The 17,284-nt window shown below is 48.1% G+C and overlaps 1 protein-coding gene, 2 long non-coding RNA genes and 1 pseudogene across 4 annotated transcripts; 1 reads left to right on the top strand and 3 right to left on the bottom strand.

The window, feature by feature from the left end:
• Window positions 1–1,582: 1,582 nt before the first annotated feature.
• On the top strand, window positions 1,583–2,374 carry LOC120659032. The gene is made up of 2 exons (XR_005668908.1): window positions 1,583–1,955; window positions 2,052–2,374. It is a non-coding gene; the product is annotated as an uncharacterized LOC120659032 (long non-coding RNA).
• A 1,499-nt stretch (window positions 2,375–3,873) lies between these two features.
• Window positions 3,874–6,631, bottom strand: LOC120662070 (elongation factor 1-alpha-like). Its single transcript, XM_039941153.1, has 3 exons — window positions 6,284–6,631; window positions 5,048–5,521; window positions 3,874–4,944 (listed from the first exon to the last, which is right to left on the bottom strand). Exons 2-3 carry the CDS (start codon window positions 5,507–5,509, stop codon window positions 4,063–4,065), a joined length of 1,344 nt encoding a protein of 447 aa, XP_039797087.1. The 5' UTR covers window positions 5,510–5,521; window positions 6,284–6,631; the 3' UTR covers window positions 3,874–4,062.
• A 185-nt stretch (window positions 6,632–6,816) lies between these two features.
• On the bottom strand, window positions 6,817–9,255 carry LOC120662071. The gene is made up of 2 exons (XR_005670180.1): window positions 7,143–9,255; window positions 6,817–7,026 (listed from the first exon to the last, which is right to left on the bottom strand). It is a non-coding gene; the product is annotated as an uncharacterized LOC120662071 (long non-coding RNA).
• Window positions 9,256–12,314: 3,059 nt separating this feature from the next.
• On the bottom strand, window positions 12,315–14,421 carry LOC120662069 (annotated as a pseudogene). The gene is made up of 4 exons (XR_005670179.1): window positions 13,939–14,421; window positions 13,323–13,421; window positions 12,856–13,247; window positions 12,315–12,625 (listed from the first exon to the last, which is right to left on the bottom strand). The product of XR_005670179.1 is annotated as a 60S acidic ribosomal protein P0-like (transcript).
• Window positions 14,422–17,284: the final 2,863 nt, after the last annotated feature.

Below are 17,284 nucleotides of genomic sequence, written 5' to 3'. Positions count from 1 at the left end.
ACACGCGTGCCAGCGTGGCAGCTCGGTCGCGCCGAAACATGTGGCGTGACCCTTCAAGAGTCACGCCACGGGGCTTGGCGCGACCAAAAGGGCTAGTTCTTGAAAATTTAGATCTGGACGGGCTATTATTAAAATATTAGATTAAAAAGAATTAAAATAAAAAAATTCCCTCACGTAGATGCTTCACTCTGAATTTGCCCCAAGTGTTTGCTTGGCAAAGATGCCATGCTTGCTATAAGACTGAGTCCAACAACAGCAGGCAAACGCTTTTTGCCTCTCGTCGCGGCTACTGTAGCACATGGATCCGTCTCCAACAGCACAGGCAAATGAGGGACGCAAAATGCATCGGAGGAGAGAGGCGATGTACCTCCGACTCATTTGCCTGCGCCGCAGAGCCCACGCCGCCGGTCCTCCTCCGCCGGCCCCCTTCGTCCTTCCTCCTCTCCGCCGGTCCTCCTCCGCCGCGGAGCTTGGCCGCCCCTGCTCCTGCTTCGCCGCCGCGGCGCCGTGTCCCTGCTCCACTCCGCGCGCGCCCTTGCTCTGTCGTTGACGCACGTCGCCGCATGTGCACGCCGCCTCGCCCCCGCCGCCCTACATTTGCTCGAGGAGACACGGATCCGCGCCGGGGAGCGAGGCCCGCTGCCGGAGATGATGGAGGCGGCCGGCGTGCTTGAGGAGGCGGAACTCGAGGACGTGCCATGGACCCGCGCTTGAGGCTGGCGCGGCGGCGAGCTCGAGGACACGCCATGGACCCGCGCAGCGGCGAGCTTGAGGAGGCGGAGCTTGAGGACGCGCCATGGACCCGCGCGGCGGTGAGCTCGAGGCCGGCGCGCCCGAGGCCTAGCCATGGACCCGCCGTTGAGGCCGCGCCGCCCGCCAGAGCCCCGGACCAAGGGAGAGAGGGAAGCACGGTGAGGTCCCGTGCGGATCCAGCTGGAGAGGCCTCCCTGTGCTGCGCGCCGAGAGGAGAAGCAAGCCGCGGAGGGAGGGGGCGGCACCGGCATCTCGACGGGCCGCTGGCGGGGGAGGTCGATCTCGCCGCTGGCGGTGGCGCGGAGCTCGGCCGGCCCGCAGTGGCGCGTGGATCCGCGGACGGAGGGAGCCACGGACCGAGGCCGGAGGAGGAGGAAGCCGCGGAGGGAGGGGGTGACGCCGGCACCTCCGCGTCGGCCACGCGGCCGCGGCCACCGGCGGGAGGAGGAGAGGGGGCGGGGGGCACCGGCGGGAGGAGGGGAGGAGACCGGGGGCGGCCACAGGCGGGAAGGGGTGGCGGCAGGAGGAGAGTGCGCTGCGCTGCGCTGCGCTATTGGAGACCGGCGTTTTTGCTTGTGCGAGGCAAACACTGTAGAGAATGCAAACTGCCGAATGCCTTCCTCGTTTTCCATTGCGTTGTTGAAGTCAATCTAAGAGTAGTAAGAGCGCTCCAACTCCATTTTCCTCAGCGCCGTTGCGTGCTCCCTGCTGGAGGAGTGCTGGCTGCAACCCGTGATGCTGGGCATGGCTCCCTCCTCCCCTCTCGGTCATTTGCAGCCCGGCCCAAACTCCCGTTTCAATCTGACGGCCCAATGCGAGAATGCAATCCCTTTTTTTTACCTTTGCTATCAGGAGTCAGGGATCAGTCTTCTTCCTCCAGATGTCTCTCGTTCCTCGTCTACAGTAGATCGGGGCGAACCAGGGGCGATTCGTTTCCCGGCGTCGATTTCGTCTGCTTCTCTTCGCCTCCGGTGGCCGTTCCGGCGCTGGAGGTGAAGGGAAGCTACGGAATCGATGGCCGGTGTACATACCTACTCCTATTAGTCTAGGTTTCATAGGTTAGGGTTTGCCTACTCCGAATCGAGGTCGCCTGTTCAGAGTTTATGTCCGTGCCCCTCTTCCGCGGCGACGGCGTCGGCTTCAGCTTCGTCTCCGGCGATGGGGACGTCCGGCGAGGATCCGTTTTCTGTGGCCAAGATGGGGTATGTTTTCTTACCAATCTGTGGAATCGGGTTGGTTGTTTGTCCCACCGTCTCTGGTGGTTTACTTCCCCTTCAGGGTTCTTGTTGTCTGGCGAGCCGGGGTCGTTGTCTGAGGCGTCAGACTCCCTGGTTTCGGCGATGTGATGGCTGCCGGCCATCTCTCCTGGCCTGTTCGTTCATCGTCTTCAAGATGCATTGGTTCTCTGATGTGCTGCTCATGGTGCCTTTCAAACTTCATTTCCTTCGTCGGTGTGGTGGTCGGCTTCATGGATGGCTCCGATCGTCGGCGACAAGGAAGACCGGGGATTCTTACAAGGATCTGAATGTAACTTCCGTTTCTTTCAAGTTTGTTTTTTGTAAGATGGGTTGTAAACTACCAGTTTTATTAAGAATGAAAATCCCGGTTCCTCTAAAAAAAATCAGGAGTCAGGGACGACAGAAACAGGACAAAGATGCGGTCCCTGAAATACATGTCCTTTCAGTTCAAAAAATAAAAACATATATCGTTTTAGAATTCCTTATTCTTCCTATTTGTGCGGTTCATTTTCTTCCACGTTATAGGTGTTGCCACTGAACCATATTGCTTCGCTTTTGTTCAAGTTCATCATTCTTCTTTCTTTTATCCTATCTTCTGATAAACAGTTCACCTCCACCTGCCAAAAAAAAAAACATTTCACCTACGCTTTTGATGCGACCCTTTTGCCGACCCATGACCATGAGCCATAGATTGCCGGCTTTATCCATCCATCCAGTTTCACCGGCGTCCAGCCATCCGTTCTTGGCACACGATCTGATGGACATGAGGTGCTGGTTTGCCGGCACAAATGCAACCCCCCCCCCACCACACACACACACACACAGAATGGCTGCCTGGTTGGTTTGGCTTGTTATGTCAGAGAATGAGAATCCGACTAGTAGGGAGTGAAAAGAACATAGGAAAGTGGAAGAGATTTTGGCAACATTATTTTGGAGTTTTTTAGGTATGCATGAGAAATAGGTACCGTTTCAACGTACTGGTCAATGGTCACTGGTAAGAAATACTCACATAGTTATGGACCACATAGTTTATCTGCAACCCAATTTTCACAACAGGACACAGTAAAGCCGTGTTTAGATGAAAGTAAAAAAAATTTGCGATGGAATCTTGCTAATTTGAAGTACTAAATAAAGTCTATTCATAAAACTTTTTACACAGATGGATTGTAAATCGCGAGACGAATCTAATGATGCTAATTAATCCATAATTAGCGGATGCTTACTGTAGCCTTACTGTTGCAAATCATGGATTAAATAGTCTCATTAGATTCGTCTCGCGATTTATAGCCCATCCATGCAAAAAGTTTTATAAATAGAATTTATTTAGTACTTCATGCATGTATCCAAATATTCGATGTGATGTTTTTTTTTTGCGTTTACGGGGTTTATGGATTGTGATCTAAACAGGGCTACTAAATTGTATACTGGACAGGACACAGAGCTCAATCCAGGCAGTCCAGTCAAGATCCATAATCCATCTCCATTTGGGAGAAAAAAAATCAGAGTCGACCTTTCATACCATGCAGATCAGATTCTTAGGCCGTGTTTAGATGGTGTAAACACAAAACATAAAATTTTTGTAAATCGCTTGCATGGTGTACTAAATATAGTCGAAAAATAAATCGCATTATATAAATGGACTGTAAATCGCGAGACGAATCTAATAAGCCTAATTAGGACGTGATTAGACACTAAATTGCTACATTAATACTACAGTAAACATACTCTAATGATGGATTAATTAGGCTCATTAGATTCCTCTCGTAGTTTACAGACGAGATCTATAATTAATTTTGTGATTAGTCTACATTTAATACTTCAAATATTGAAGATTCCCTTCCAAAAACAGAAAAACGCAAAATGCAAAGTGATCTAAACACACTAAGCAAAAAAAAACATAACAGATATATTGATTCTGGAAACTGACACTGACACATACTGTAAAAATAAACACTGCGAGACCCAAACAACCAAACTTGTCCGACAATATAATAACTGTAATGCAAACTTTTCTAGCCAAAATAACTCCACTAGCTATGCGATGTCATAATAACATCCACGGATCGACCGTTTATTTCTTCTTGGCAGCAGCCTTGGTGACCTTGGCTCCCGTTGGGTCCTTCTTCTCCACGCTCTTGATCACGCCGACAGCCACCGTCTGCCTCATGTCGCGCACAGCGAACCGCCCCAGCGGCGGGTACTCGGAGAACGTCTCCACCACCATGGGCTTGGTCGGGATCATCTTGACGAACCCAGCGTCGCCGTTCTTGAGGAACTTGGGGGCGCTCTCGAGCTCCTTGCCGGAGCGCCTGTCGATCTTGGTCAGCAGCTCCGAGAACTTGACGGCGATGTGGGACGTGTGGCAGTCCAGCACCGGGGCGTAGCCATTGCCGATCTGCCCCGGGTGGTTCATGATGATCACCTGCGCCGTGAAGCTGGCGGCCTCCTTGGCGGGGTCGTCCTTGGAGTTGGACGCCACGTAGCCGCGCTTCAGGTCCTTGACCGCCACGTTCTTCACGTTGAACCCCACGTTGTCGCCCGGCAGCGCCTCCTGCATCGACTCGTGGTGCATCTCCACCGACTTCACCTCCGTCGTCAGGCCGGTGGGCGCGAAGGTGACCACCATGCCGGGCTTCAGGACGCCCGTCTCCACGCGGCCCACCGGGACGGTGCCGATGCCGCCGATCTTGTACACGTCCTGCAGGGGAAGGCGGAGGGGCTTGTCCGACGGCCGCTTCGGCTCGTTGATCTGGTCCAGCGCCTCCAGGAGGGTCGGGCCCTTGTACCAGTCCAGGTTCGTCGACCTCTCGATCATGTTGTCACCTTCAAACCCGGAGATGGGCACGAAGGGGATCTTGTCCGGGTTGTACCCCACCTTCTTCAGGTACGACGCCACTTCCTTCACGATCTCGTCGTACCGAGACTTGGAGTACTTGGGGGTGGTGGCGTCCATCTGAATTTCAATTCAGTACAAACGACTTTCGTTAGCAATTAGCAGCATGGATCATCACCAAACCAAGAGCAACCAATCAACGACTGAAACAGTATGTTGTTACCTTGTTGCAGCAGCAGATCATCTGCCTGACACCAAGCGTGAAGGCAAGGAGGGCGTGCTCACGGGTCTGGCCGTCCTTGGAGATACCGGCCTCAAAGCCACCGGTGGTGGAGTCGATGATGAGCACGGCGCAATCGGCCTGGGAGGTCCCGGTGATCATGTTCTTGATGAAGTCACGGTGCCCAGGGGCGTCGATCACGGTGCAGTAGTACTTGGTGGTCTCGAACTTCCACAGGGCAATGTCGATGGTGATGCCCCTCTCGCGCTCGGCCTTGAGCTTGTCGAGGACCCAGGCGTACTTGAAGGACCTCTTGTTCATCTCGGCAGCCTCCTTCTCGAACCTCTCGATGACGCGCTTGTCGATGCCTCCCAGCTTGTAGATGAGGTGGCCGGTGGTCGTGGACTTGCCAGAGTCAACATGGCCGATGACCACGATGTTGATGTGAACCTTCTCCTTACCCATGGCTAGAAAGGCCTGTATGCACAAGAAGATAAAAATAGTCCAACACCCAAAATCTAACATCAGATCTGTGGACACTGGCCAGCAGGTGCACGAACAACATGACAATAGATTGATTATTTGTTGGAACAGACTGCATAGTTAGTCGTATAGATTGAGCAAGCTCCGGGACTAATAAATCAGATTCAACACGAATAAGTAGAAATTAAAAGGTGTATATTCAACACAAGCAATAGTACCCAAATTGAAGATCGATCAAGACTTCCATATTAAGCAGCCAAGCATGGTGAACAGGAGGATTAGCAGGCGAGGCGAGTGCTTGCCATGGCAATCTAATCTAGCAGTGGAGCAAACTGGAGATGCACAGGAAAAATAGCAATAATTTTCTTGTGTCGAGAGACTCAAGAACAATCGAATGGAAATGGAAGCCCAATAGGATTCGAACCTATATCAGAAGGCCCCGCTTGGAGACCCTCAGTCTTTACCATTAGACAATAGGCACTCACCTATGCATGCATCTCCAGTTAGCTAACCTATCACATATATAGCCGGATGGTAACTTAACTAATCCTGTCGAAACCTCATGAGCGATCGATTTCTCGATTTCTACTGCAGGATGTTCAATTTTGGGGAATATTGCACAGCAAACAAAAACCAGATATATACGCATAAAAAGGAACAATCAGAGAATTACAACAGAAGTACTGTAAAAATAATGATCAGTGAGCAGATTAATTAATCGACGGAGGGGGAGAAGGGGAGCAGCTCATCGGTTACCTCTCGAGCTCAAGGTCGGTGGAGATGACGATGAGCAAGGCCAATTGGAGCAAGTCAACAGGTGAGGGCAGGGCGGCGGTTGCGTCGAGGTTGGAGGGAGAGGCTCTGTTTATATAGCGCAACTCATCCCAAGCTTTCGTAGCGCCTACGAACGCCGCCGCCGCATTCTCTTTCTTTCGTAGCGGCTACTCAGCTTCATTTATCTTTTCCTTTTTCTTTTTCTCGTTAATTATGGCCGGAGAGGCCAGTCGAACACACCGCCACATCAGTCCCTGGGCCCACTTTGGGTTTGATCCCATCGCTTGGTGGAAAAGCCTTGGTCCACGTTGCACTGTGCGATCACCGTAATTGTGGTGAATCTATCTCGAGGATATTTGTTTTTTTAGAAGAAGAAAAAGGCAATCATGCCCTGCCCATTTTATTTATTGAATGAAGAAAAGTGTTTAGAAGAAGTTTCATTTTAAACTAGGTAAAGGCCCGTGCGATGCTACGGGCACATAATTTTTAAATAAAATGAAATAATTTTAAAGAAATATAGTAAGAAGACAATATACATATTGTCTAAATCATAAGTACAACATAAACTTGGTTGAACTTGTTCAATAAATTGGGCCACACAGATCATATTTTTTCCCAATGTTATTGTACTTGTATCAATCTCCTATGTTTGAATGAATTGCTGACGAATTCTCCTCCCAACAGAAACATCATCATTTTTTATAGAAACAAACATCAAAATAGTGCTGCCAAAACATGCAAAAGCACACCATCTAAGAATGTTGAGGGCACAAAATGATGAAGTGATCAAATCACAACATTCAAAATGAAAATCTAGACCAGCAATTGCAAAATATCTCACCGAGCATGTCTCTAACCACACCCATGCCCTTGTAGTGAAATTTCACCAAAGCCTCTTTGTTGTTTTCCTTGTTGGCCTTTGCCCTAGATCTGGATGAGCAAACCAAGAACATGAACTTTTAGAAAACTTTCGATTTCACAAAAAAGTAGACAGCTCTTCCTGACAGCGGGAAAAAGAAAATAAGAGAGATACGGCAAAGCAACGAAAGGTGAAGCTCTATGATTTTCCAGACTCCAGAGCAACAAAATTCAGGGTTCCATGGTGTTGTCCGTAGTCTAACTGGAAAGAACGCAAACAATTCAAGTTTAAATAGTCATAATTATAAGTCCCCAGTACTCTACTGTCCATAGGCCATTACTGATCCAAATGGTTTTCAAATATGCTGAATGCATATAAGAAAAGTAAGGAGTAAACAAGGGAACCCTAATATCATTCAAACGGGATCTTGAAGACAAATCTAAATCATGTCAATTCTGTCAACAGGACCATTGAAAAATGCATGGTCAAATAATCAATCAACATGTGAACGGTTGAACAATTAACCATCATGTGCAGGCAAAGTTGAGAGAACTATAATCAAGAAACTCAAATAAATTTACAAGAATGATACTTCCTGGCACCTAGCAAAAGAAGACTTAGCAGTACTTCCCGGTACCCACCAAAAGAAGAATTAGCCCTTTTTCTTTTGAAATATAGTGCTAGTCATTTTAGTATCTCAACTAAAACAAATTACATAATCTACAGGCTGATGGTCTACAACCGAACTCACGTAATTCACATCTGCTGCCTGCATACATTATAATGTCACAGTGATCCTACAATGGCAGCTTGCTGATGGAAGGGAACATATAATTCACCATATCTTTGCTCTAGCACAACCAATATAAATTCGATGACAACAGAGACACTCCTAGATTTGCCATGAATGTAGTATACTATCTGTAAAACATAATGAGAAGATCAGGAGATGTTCAATTTATGTCACAAGCATTTTACCAAATCAATCAGAAAAAGTGAAACTGTAAGTATTGTATTGAGTGCCAGTGCGATCTCTGAATGCTAGCAGAACTTTCAGAGAACAAAGATGCTGCTTCATCCCGTTGATATCCTCTCTTTAAAAGTGTGAAACTTTCAGCGAATCACAAAGGTGCGCAAATTTCCAAAGGTAGTATGACTGCAAAATGTCAGTAATTCACAAATGTGTGAAACTTGTGGAAGCAAAATTCACAAGGATTTTGTGATTTTCATTGTAACAGGAGGATGTGTGAGATTTTAGGTGCAAAAAAAGGATTGCAATACCATCGATAAATGAAAGAAGCTTAAATCTGACGGAGCTTAATTTCAGAAGTGTGCAACCTGGGCACCTTGACCAATCGTCCCTAGGATAAAGGTTGTGTCGGCCACCGTTGCTCAGCTACGAGCACACATGGGGTCGTGCTGAAACAACAGCCATCAACGGCGGCTCCGCCAGCATCACCTGGAGAGCCGGTGAGAGGGCGAGGCTGGCAGCGCCGTGCGTCGATTGGGAGGCGCGGGGGAGGCTGGACGTGTCCCTGCACGCGGAGTTCCGTCCGCAGCGTCAGCAACAATGGGCGGGGGAGTCCAGAGGAGCTGTGCTGCCTCCCGCGCGCACGAAGATCTGCCTGCGGCGCGTAGATGGCGGAGCGCCGGCGCGGTGGGATATCGAACTCGCGCGGAGAGTTGGCGACCACCGTCGGCAAGCGAGAGGGAGGCGGAGCCGGCCGCGGCGTCGGCGGGGGGGGGGGGGGGGGGGCGGAGGCCCGCGAGTGCAGCGGAGGTTTGTCCGCGGCGCCGTGTGTCGACCGCGAAGGGCTGGGGAGGACGGAGCGATGCTGCTGCGGGGCAGGGCGGCTCCGGCGGCGGTGACACCGGAGAGCGATGGCCGGACGCGGGATGGGGGAGAGGCGTGTCCGACCCTCAACGGCGGCGTGCGGGGGACAGAGCAGGGGTGGAGGGTGGCGGCGCAGCTGGCTAGAGCGGCGGGCGGCGGCGCGGCTGGCTAGAGCGCGGCCGGGCGAGAGGATGGGGAGGGCCGAGGGGAGCCGTCGGAGCCTCGGAGGAGTGGGTGGGTGTGGGGGCGCGGGCCGCAGGTAGGAAGCGGTGCGGTTCGGGGAGGAGGTGGGTGTGGGGCGGACGTCGGATATCGATCGGATGGATGAGACGGGGAGTTGGCAGAACCACGGGGAGGCAGAAACATGGGAGGGTGAGGACACTACAACCTTTTTAGGCCCTGTTTACATCCGATCCCGTAATCCCCGTAAAAAAAATTATATCGAATGTTTCGACACATGTATGGAGTACTAAATGAGGTCTATTTACAAAAATTCTTCCATGGATGGGCTGTAAATCGCGAGACGAATCTAATGAGCCTACTTAATCATGGATTAATTAGCATCATTAGATTCGTCTCGCGATTTACAATCCATCTGTACAAAAAAATTTATAAATAGACTTCATTTAGTACTTCAAATTAGTAAAATTTCTTTGAAAAAATTTTACAACGAAACTAAACACAGCAGCAGAGATAGAGAAGTTTTGGCCATGCAGCCGATAATCGCGGTTTTTTTATTTTTTTATTTTTTTATTTTTATTTTTTACAAAAATATATTTTCGATTTGGAAATTTACAGGAATATACCCCGGCCGCTCCGCTGCCGGGCGGCCGGGACCTAGCCGCCCGGCAGCCGGGCGGTAAGGACTTATCTGCAAAAAAAGGTTGACAAAAAATTGCGCCGAGGTCCCTGGAGGACCGGGCGGGCGGCCCTCCAGGCCGCTCGGCAGGGGGACGGCGGGCCCTGGTTGCCCGCCTGCAGGGCGACCGGCCCCCAATCCTATATAAGGTGTTGGCTGCCCCTCACCCCCTCATTTGCCTCACTAAAAATCTAGAAAAAAAAAAAGAGAGGGAGAGGAGGGGTGAGGGAGAGGCAAAGCGGCGAAGCCCTGCCGGATTTTCAAGCCGGCGACTGTAGGTAACTAAAATTTTCTACATTGTATAAATATATTATGTTGTAATTATTTTTTAGCACAGTAGATTAGCAATCAGTTCAATTATTGTTAGGAGTGATTAGTGGTATATTTAAGTGCAGTTACTTATAGTGATTAGCGTTGATATAGTACATTTAGTATTAGATTTAGTATTAGAAAATACTAGAAAATTGTTAGAGAAGTACTAGAAAATCAAAAAAATTGCAAGATAATATTAGAAAATTGTAGAAAATTGTAGAGAATATTAGAAAATTGCAAAAAATATTAGAAAATTGTAGAAAATTATAGAAACTATTTTGTTAAATAGTAGATTATCAATCAATTTAATTATTATTAGGACTGATTAGTGGTACATTTAGGTGTAGTTAATTGTAGTGATTAGCGTTGATATAGTACATTAGCAATCTAATTAATTAATCTTAAAAATTGCAAGATAATATTAGAAAATTTATAAAATGTTAGAAATTATTATAAATCATTAGAAAATCTTAGAAATTATTTAGGAAATATGAGGAACTATTAGAAATATTTAGATGTGTGTGATTGTATTGTATTGTTTTGATCTTACGTGTTAGGTATGGCCGGGGTTACTCCTGCGTTGCTGGACCCAACAATAGACTCGGGTCACCGGTTCTTCCTTGCGAAGGTTCAGCACCAAGAACAATAGACTGCGTTGTGTTTGTTGTGTTTGTTTAAATTACCTAAAGCATGATAGCTTAGTTCAGAATTTGTTTACCGTAGTTGCAACGGGTTCTGCCATGCCACTGCATGCCTGATGTGTGTTTCATCAACGTTGTATTATGATGTAATTCCTATGGTTTACATTGTGTAATGCAGTTTTTAGTTCTTAATTCTTACCGTTATATTTGATGTGTGGTTCACAGTATTCTAGTCTCCTGAAAAGGTCCGAAAATATTAAAGGCAAGTTCGAAGATTCACTAGATTGCTTGTGCGTGCGTGGCACCTCGGCGCCGTGATCTGTGGTGCCAAGACGTGTTATCTCGGCGCCACATATTACGGCGCCGACCCCAGGGTCTATTTCTGCAAAAAGTTACAAAAAGAACACATATGTGAAATTCTTTCGCGAAAAGGGCTCAATTGCAAAAATTACAGCCGGCGGCCTGGGGGCCGGCCGCCCCGCTGCCGGGCGACCGGCCCCAGGGACCTACGTGTAAATATTTTCGCGAGATTTTTTTCACAAAAGCCCCTGCTGCCGGGCGGCTAGGTTCCGGCCGCCCCACAGCAGGGCGGCCGGAGTATATTCCTGTAAATTTCCAAATCGAAAATATATTTTTTGTAAAAAACGAAAAAAAAACCTCTGATGGTGCCGGCGAGGGAAGGAACGGGCCGGCCTGTGACGCATCTGGTTGCTGCCGAGTAGCAGCCTCTCTTGGAGTTCTAGTTTTACTTTTCTGTTTTCTTTGCAGTTGCGGTGAAGTTTAAAGTCTGAGAATTCTAAGGGTACTTAACGATCACATAATAATGCAGGCACCCTTAAAACAAATATCCCAGATGATCAGCAAGGAGTTCAGGCATCCCTGGCCCAAATCTTCAGTTACATAGCACTGAAGAACTCCTATATGCAACCCAGGAGAATTACACAAACAGTCAGCAACTACTACTATATGCAACAAGGATATGTTGCTACATGGATGCATCCATTCCTCCTGAATGGAGGATAACTGGTCCAACAACTTCTTGACTGGGGATCTAATCCGTGCTGACTGCTGAGACATTTGCTGCCCAGCTTGCACCAGCAATGCGACTATTTCATAGATTGACCAGCTCATTTACTGATGACAGATATATATCGACAACTGAAGTTCAGAAGTGCAAAATTAGAACCAGAGACAACTCAACAAAACAATTCACAGACAAGCAAAAGTGTCGTCATTGTTTCTCTATTTTGCACAAACCTGAGGGGAGAGTTCTTACTTTGCCATCTGTAAAAATTAGTAATGACTGCTTTATGTTCTAATAAAAACCAAACCGTACATGCATACATTTATGAATTATGACCAGCTTAAGCTTTGGAAAACAGCATAACAAAAAACAAATTCCTGTAAATTGTCCCAGAATCAGAAGGGACCAGCATCAAAACTCAAATGCACAGGAGAAACAGAAAACCGACCCTCAAAATTTTGCTCGCCACATCAGAACCATAGGGAAAAACAGCAAGTGACATCACAAATGCTTTAACACAAAATACCATTGTCAGTTACACTAGTAACAACATAGTTCTCTTCATCCGATAGGCTAAATAATAAGGTAAACAGTACTTTAGGTGTTTCATAAACAAATGCCAAAACTTGCAGCTTCTTGACGATCTGAGCAACTCTAGTCAAACAGGCTGAAACCCATGTCATCATCTGACTCCTCAGCAGGCTCTTCCGCCTTCTTCTCTTCTTCCTTGGGAGCAGCTGCAGCACCAGAGTCTGCCGCAGCAACTGGGGCAGCAACAGCAAATTTGCTTGGGTCCTGCAAACCAACAGCATGACATAATTAGGACCAGCTAAAATAACAACCATCAAATATACACTAATCACTGTAATACTCATTGCTACTGAACAGACGAGCTATGTGGAAAGAAAACTAGGGTGCGCATGTTAATTTAAATCCCTAGAAACCAATTTCCATGTCATTGGAAACCAGTACCCACAGTAGATTTAGAAGTTTTTAGAAAACTAGGAAACAGAAGCAGAATTTACCTTGAGGTACTCCTTGATCTTGTCAGCATGCGGGTACGAGTAGTCCGTCTCCACAGCAACAGCAAGCACATTCTTGTACCCATTGATGAACATGTGGGGCGCAGCAGCAAGGGTGGGGTACGAGAGCGCCAAGGACAGAGAGGCAACCATGGAGACACCAGTGGCAAACTTCTCAATAAGGTCTTCCTCAGTCAGGTCGAGAACCTCAGGGCTGAAGACTGACCCATCCTCGTAGACATTGGTGATCTGGAGACCATATGAGAAAGGGCGGATACCCAGCTTGGCGAGAAGAGCAGACTCAGATGAGCCCACTTTGTCACCCTTCTTGATCAGTCCACAGGGGTAATAATTTCCACGGTACCCTTGTTAATCTTGGTGGGGATGTTGAGCACCTGATACAAATCATAGGTGAGTACAATGCTGTGCTTGTAACTGTTATATGAGATGTGCTGACCATTGTAGCTCACCTGGAAGAAAGAGGTCTGGGAGGGATCCAGACCAGTGTTGCCAGGGGGGACAACGACATCAACTGGAGCAACCAGCCCAACACGAGCAGGAGCACCAACCTGTTTTGGCAAAAACACAACAAGAATTATTTTACATCAGTATTCTAGATAACAGGTGCTCTAATGAACTAAACTGCATTTGTTGCCGGGAAAATACTACACTGACAGACGTACTACTATGCAATGTCTTGGTAAGCAGCCCTGATTTCACCCACAAAACTACAGTCTACAACACACAATCGTGCGAATAACAGAATAAACGTTAACAACTGATGAAGTTTTGAACATTTTTTCAGAAAACTAGGTAAAAATATTATCAGGTGACCTAATAACTCACAATGTTAACCTGGTACCACAACAAATGTGATTTAATTTAAGTTTTACTACAAGCATTGCACATATGACAGAAACGGCATACTGAGCAATCACGTTCTGTTCAGTTTGTGAACCATCCAATCCATATTCCGGGCAATCGTAATGTACTGGCGAGTTACCAAACCATAGTTCTACAGTTAACAATCTACTCGCTGACAGGGAGCTATCACCTATCAGTAGATGCGAGTGAACAGAAATTCACCTTGTACTTGGCCACCTCCTCGCGGACCTCCTTGAGGTCTCCCTTGGTGAAGATGAGGCCGACGTTGCCGACGAGGAGGTCCATGAGCGGGTCGAAGGTGTGGTTCCCAGTCTTGTCGGCGTAGGCCTTGATGCAGCGCCTGATGAGCGTGTTCTTCCCCATCAGCACCACGGAGTCGCCCCTCAGCCCGCGGCGGATGTCCTGGAGCTGCTTGGAGCCCACGTTGTCGGCGAGGGCGATGAGCACCTTGGTGTACTCATCGAGCAGGCTGCACAGCTTGCGGTCGTACGCCTGCTTCTTCTCCGCCTTGGTCCGCTTGATCGCCATCGCGGCAGAGGAAACCTAACCCTAGCTAGACGCCGCGGCGGATCTGTGGGGGTGGAGATACAAGGAGGAGGACCAAGCCTTCAGAGAAGCAGAAGGGCAAGGCGGACGGCTGGCGGCGGCGGCGTCGCTTTAACCTGAGGGGAGGAGGCGGCGATCGTGCCTTTTATAGGTAGGCAGGCGGGGGCGCGCTAGGGCTTCCGTTCGTGGCCGTCAAGATGGGCCGGCCTGCGGTGGTTGCTGCAATTGGGCCGGTCTTCTTTTGGAGGCAACTAGGCAAAGCATGCTGCTCACTGCTCAGTGACAAGACTAAATTCCCGTCCAGCGTCCAGTTTTTCGCCCAATTTCATTCAGACGAGAGAAACGCATTTTTTTATTAATCGGTGCTCAACAGTTACCCTCAAAAATGGGAAAAACAGTCAACACTTGAGACGCCCAATTTCAAAACCGGTGGTTCCGGGCCCTGTTTGGTTCTTACTAGTAGTACTAGTAGCACACAATTCCCGAAAAAAGAATCTTACATGCATGGAGTACTAAATGAAGTTTATTTGCAAAACCTTTTCACGGATGAGTGTAATTTTTCACGACGAATCTAATGATAGTAATTAATCGATGATTGGCTACAGTGATGCTACAGTAACTATCCTCTAATCGTGCGGTCAAATGCCTCATTAGGTTCGTCTCGCGAAGTAGAGCAGCGCTGTGGAGTTAGTTTTGTAAATTATCTTTATTTAGTACCCCTAATTATTGGTCAAAATTTTTGTGCTACTAGTAATACTAAGAACCAAACAGGACCCCGGTGCTGGGCACAGCAAGGACGAATGGCAAACCGAATCTATGGCGTGCATTCAGGCCTAAAGCTTGCTGCAGATTCAGACATGGGGAGGATTGTGACCGGAACAGATACCATTAATCTGAAGACGGCATTGTCCGATTCAGACAGATATGGATGCACCTCCGGACTATCAACGAAACACAAAGCAGAGCAATCTCAATTCGAGCATGACCAGTTTATCATATATATAAAAAAAGGTGACACGTCAGCATATCTTAGCGTGACTCTTTTTCTAAGAGCATCTCCAGCAGTTTGGCAAATCGAGTTGCCATTTTTTATTTTTGGTAAAATATTAAAAATACCCCTCCAACAGTTTTGCAAAAGACTTGACAATTTTTGACAATTTGGAAAAAACCAGCCTCCAGCGCGTAAATATACGCGCGCGGCGCACAGTTGGCATCGTGGTTTCTAGTCAGGTGGGAGGGTGAAAAAAAAAAAAATAACAGAGAAGGGTTCCTGATTTAAGTTTTCAAGAGGTGGAAGGGTATAAATATAATTTTGTTTCTCTCAGGGTTCCTGATGTAAGTTAGATCTGGATTTGGCAAGTGAATTATGCCAAACTGTTGGAGATAAATTCTTTTTTTCCTTGGCATATTTTTTTAGAAGTTGGCAAAACACAAGATATGCCAAGTAAAATATGGCAAACTCTTGGAGATGCTCTAATAGTAAGTAATATTAACTGCTAATCGAGTAATCCCTGTCGGAAACCAAATTAATTAATCCGACTCCGATCATCTAATCGGAGAAGCTCCTTGCTATATACATGGGCGCATAGGCCACCAGGTGATCTCATCACGTCGAAAATCGAGAGCGCACCATCCAATCGCCACCAGGAAAACCATGGCCACCGGCGCCAAGAAACCCGCCGCCCCCGACACCCCAGCACCGGTGCCCGCTGCCGCCGCGGACGACGCGAGGCGGCAGGCGCTGTTCGAGGCGAAGCACGCGGAGGTGCTGTCCGAGGCGCGCGAGTTCGGCGTGGACGTGCACGCGCACGCCATCGCGTTCCTCCCCGACGGGACCGCGGTCAGGCCGTCAGGCACGAGTTCCTCGGCGTCGGGCAGGAGGCGCGGCTGGAGGGCCTGGTCGAGCGGGCGGTGGCCAAGGACGTGTCGGCGATGGGTCCGGAGGACCTGACCGCGCACGAGCAGCATCTCCGGAGGCTGAGGGCCGTGGTGGCCCATAAGCTGCAGCTGAAGGTGGCTAAAGTCAAGGCCGCCGCGACCGAGAGCACCAAGAGGTCGCCAGAACAGCAGGAGGTGGCTGGCGCCGCTGCTGGAAGCGGCAGCAGCAGCAGCAGCAAGACCAGTAGGATAGAGTAGGATCGGGGATTGGTCTATGCTGGGCCATATCTTCGATGCGCGCGATTATCCGGCAGTTCATCAATTTTTAGTGTTGCTTTTGATTCTTCCATTCATTAGTGTTTTTTATGTGTTTTTCATTCATTAGTGTTATTGTGCAAGATTGATGAAATAATAAAAAGGGGAGAAACCATAGCTTCCCGTTGATATTTATATTATTTGTATTTAGATACACCGTAGGCCTGATGTACGGCACTAAACAATACACATCTAGTATCAACTATCAAGCGATCCGTACCTTCACAATGGGTACTTCGACCTGACCAGAGAACTGTGTGATCAGAGAAGCGTGATGATAGGGTGCATTAGCTGGGACTGGGATGAATTGACATTGCCTAAGAGTTGCTGCGGCGGGCTGGGTTTCACCGTTTCAGAGATAGCATTTGTTCAGTTTATTAGCCATGTTGTCAAAGCAAGGGATGATTGTTAATCTGTTATGGCAATGGTGGATTGGAAGGGGCCGTATCATCATGTGCGAAGTCTGCTACAAGCAAAATGCATGTGTAGTATGTCCCGGGATGTGCATGTACTGAAAAATGGTGCAATTTGGAGGGTTGCCAATGGAGAGCATATCAGTATTTGGTCAGATCCTTGAGTTCCAAGACGCCTGACAAGAAAACCAATTGCTGAACCGTGTGGCAGACCTGATCGATCCAGTCTCTGGTGAGTGGCATCAGGTACTGTGGAGTCAAATATTTTTGGTAGGAGGATGTGAATATTATCATGTCAATCCCAGTACACATAAATATGGATGATATCCTGCCATGGCACTTTGATGAACGCTACTGTGAAATCAGCTTACAATATTCAGAAAGGATATGAAAGG

The sequence above is a fragment of the Panicum virgatum genome, chromosome 2N (genome assembly GCF_016808335.1).
Source record: "Panicum virgatum strain AP13 chromosome 2N, P.virgatum_v5, whole genome shotgun sequence".
Classification (NCBI taxonomy): domain Eukaryota; kingdom Viridiplantae; phylum Streptophyta; class Magnoliopsida; order Poales; family Poaceae; genus Panicum; species Panicum virgatum.
Note: the sequence above shows the minus strand (reverse complement) of the source record. Positions and strands in the feature narration are given on the sequence as shown.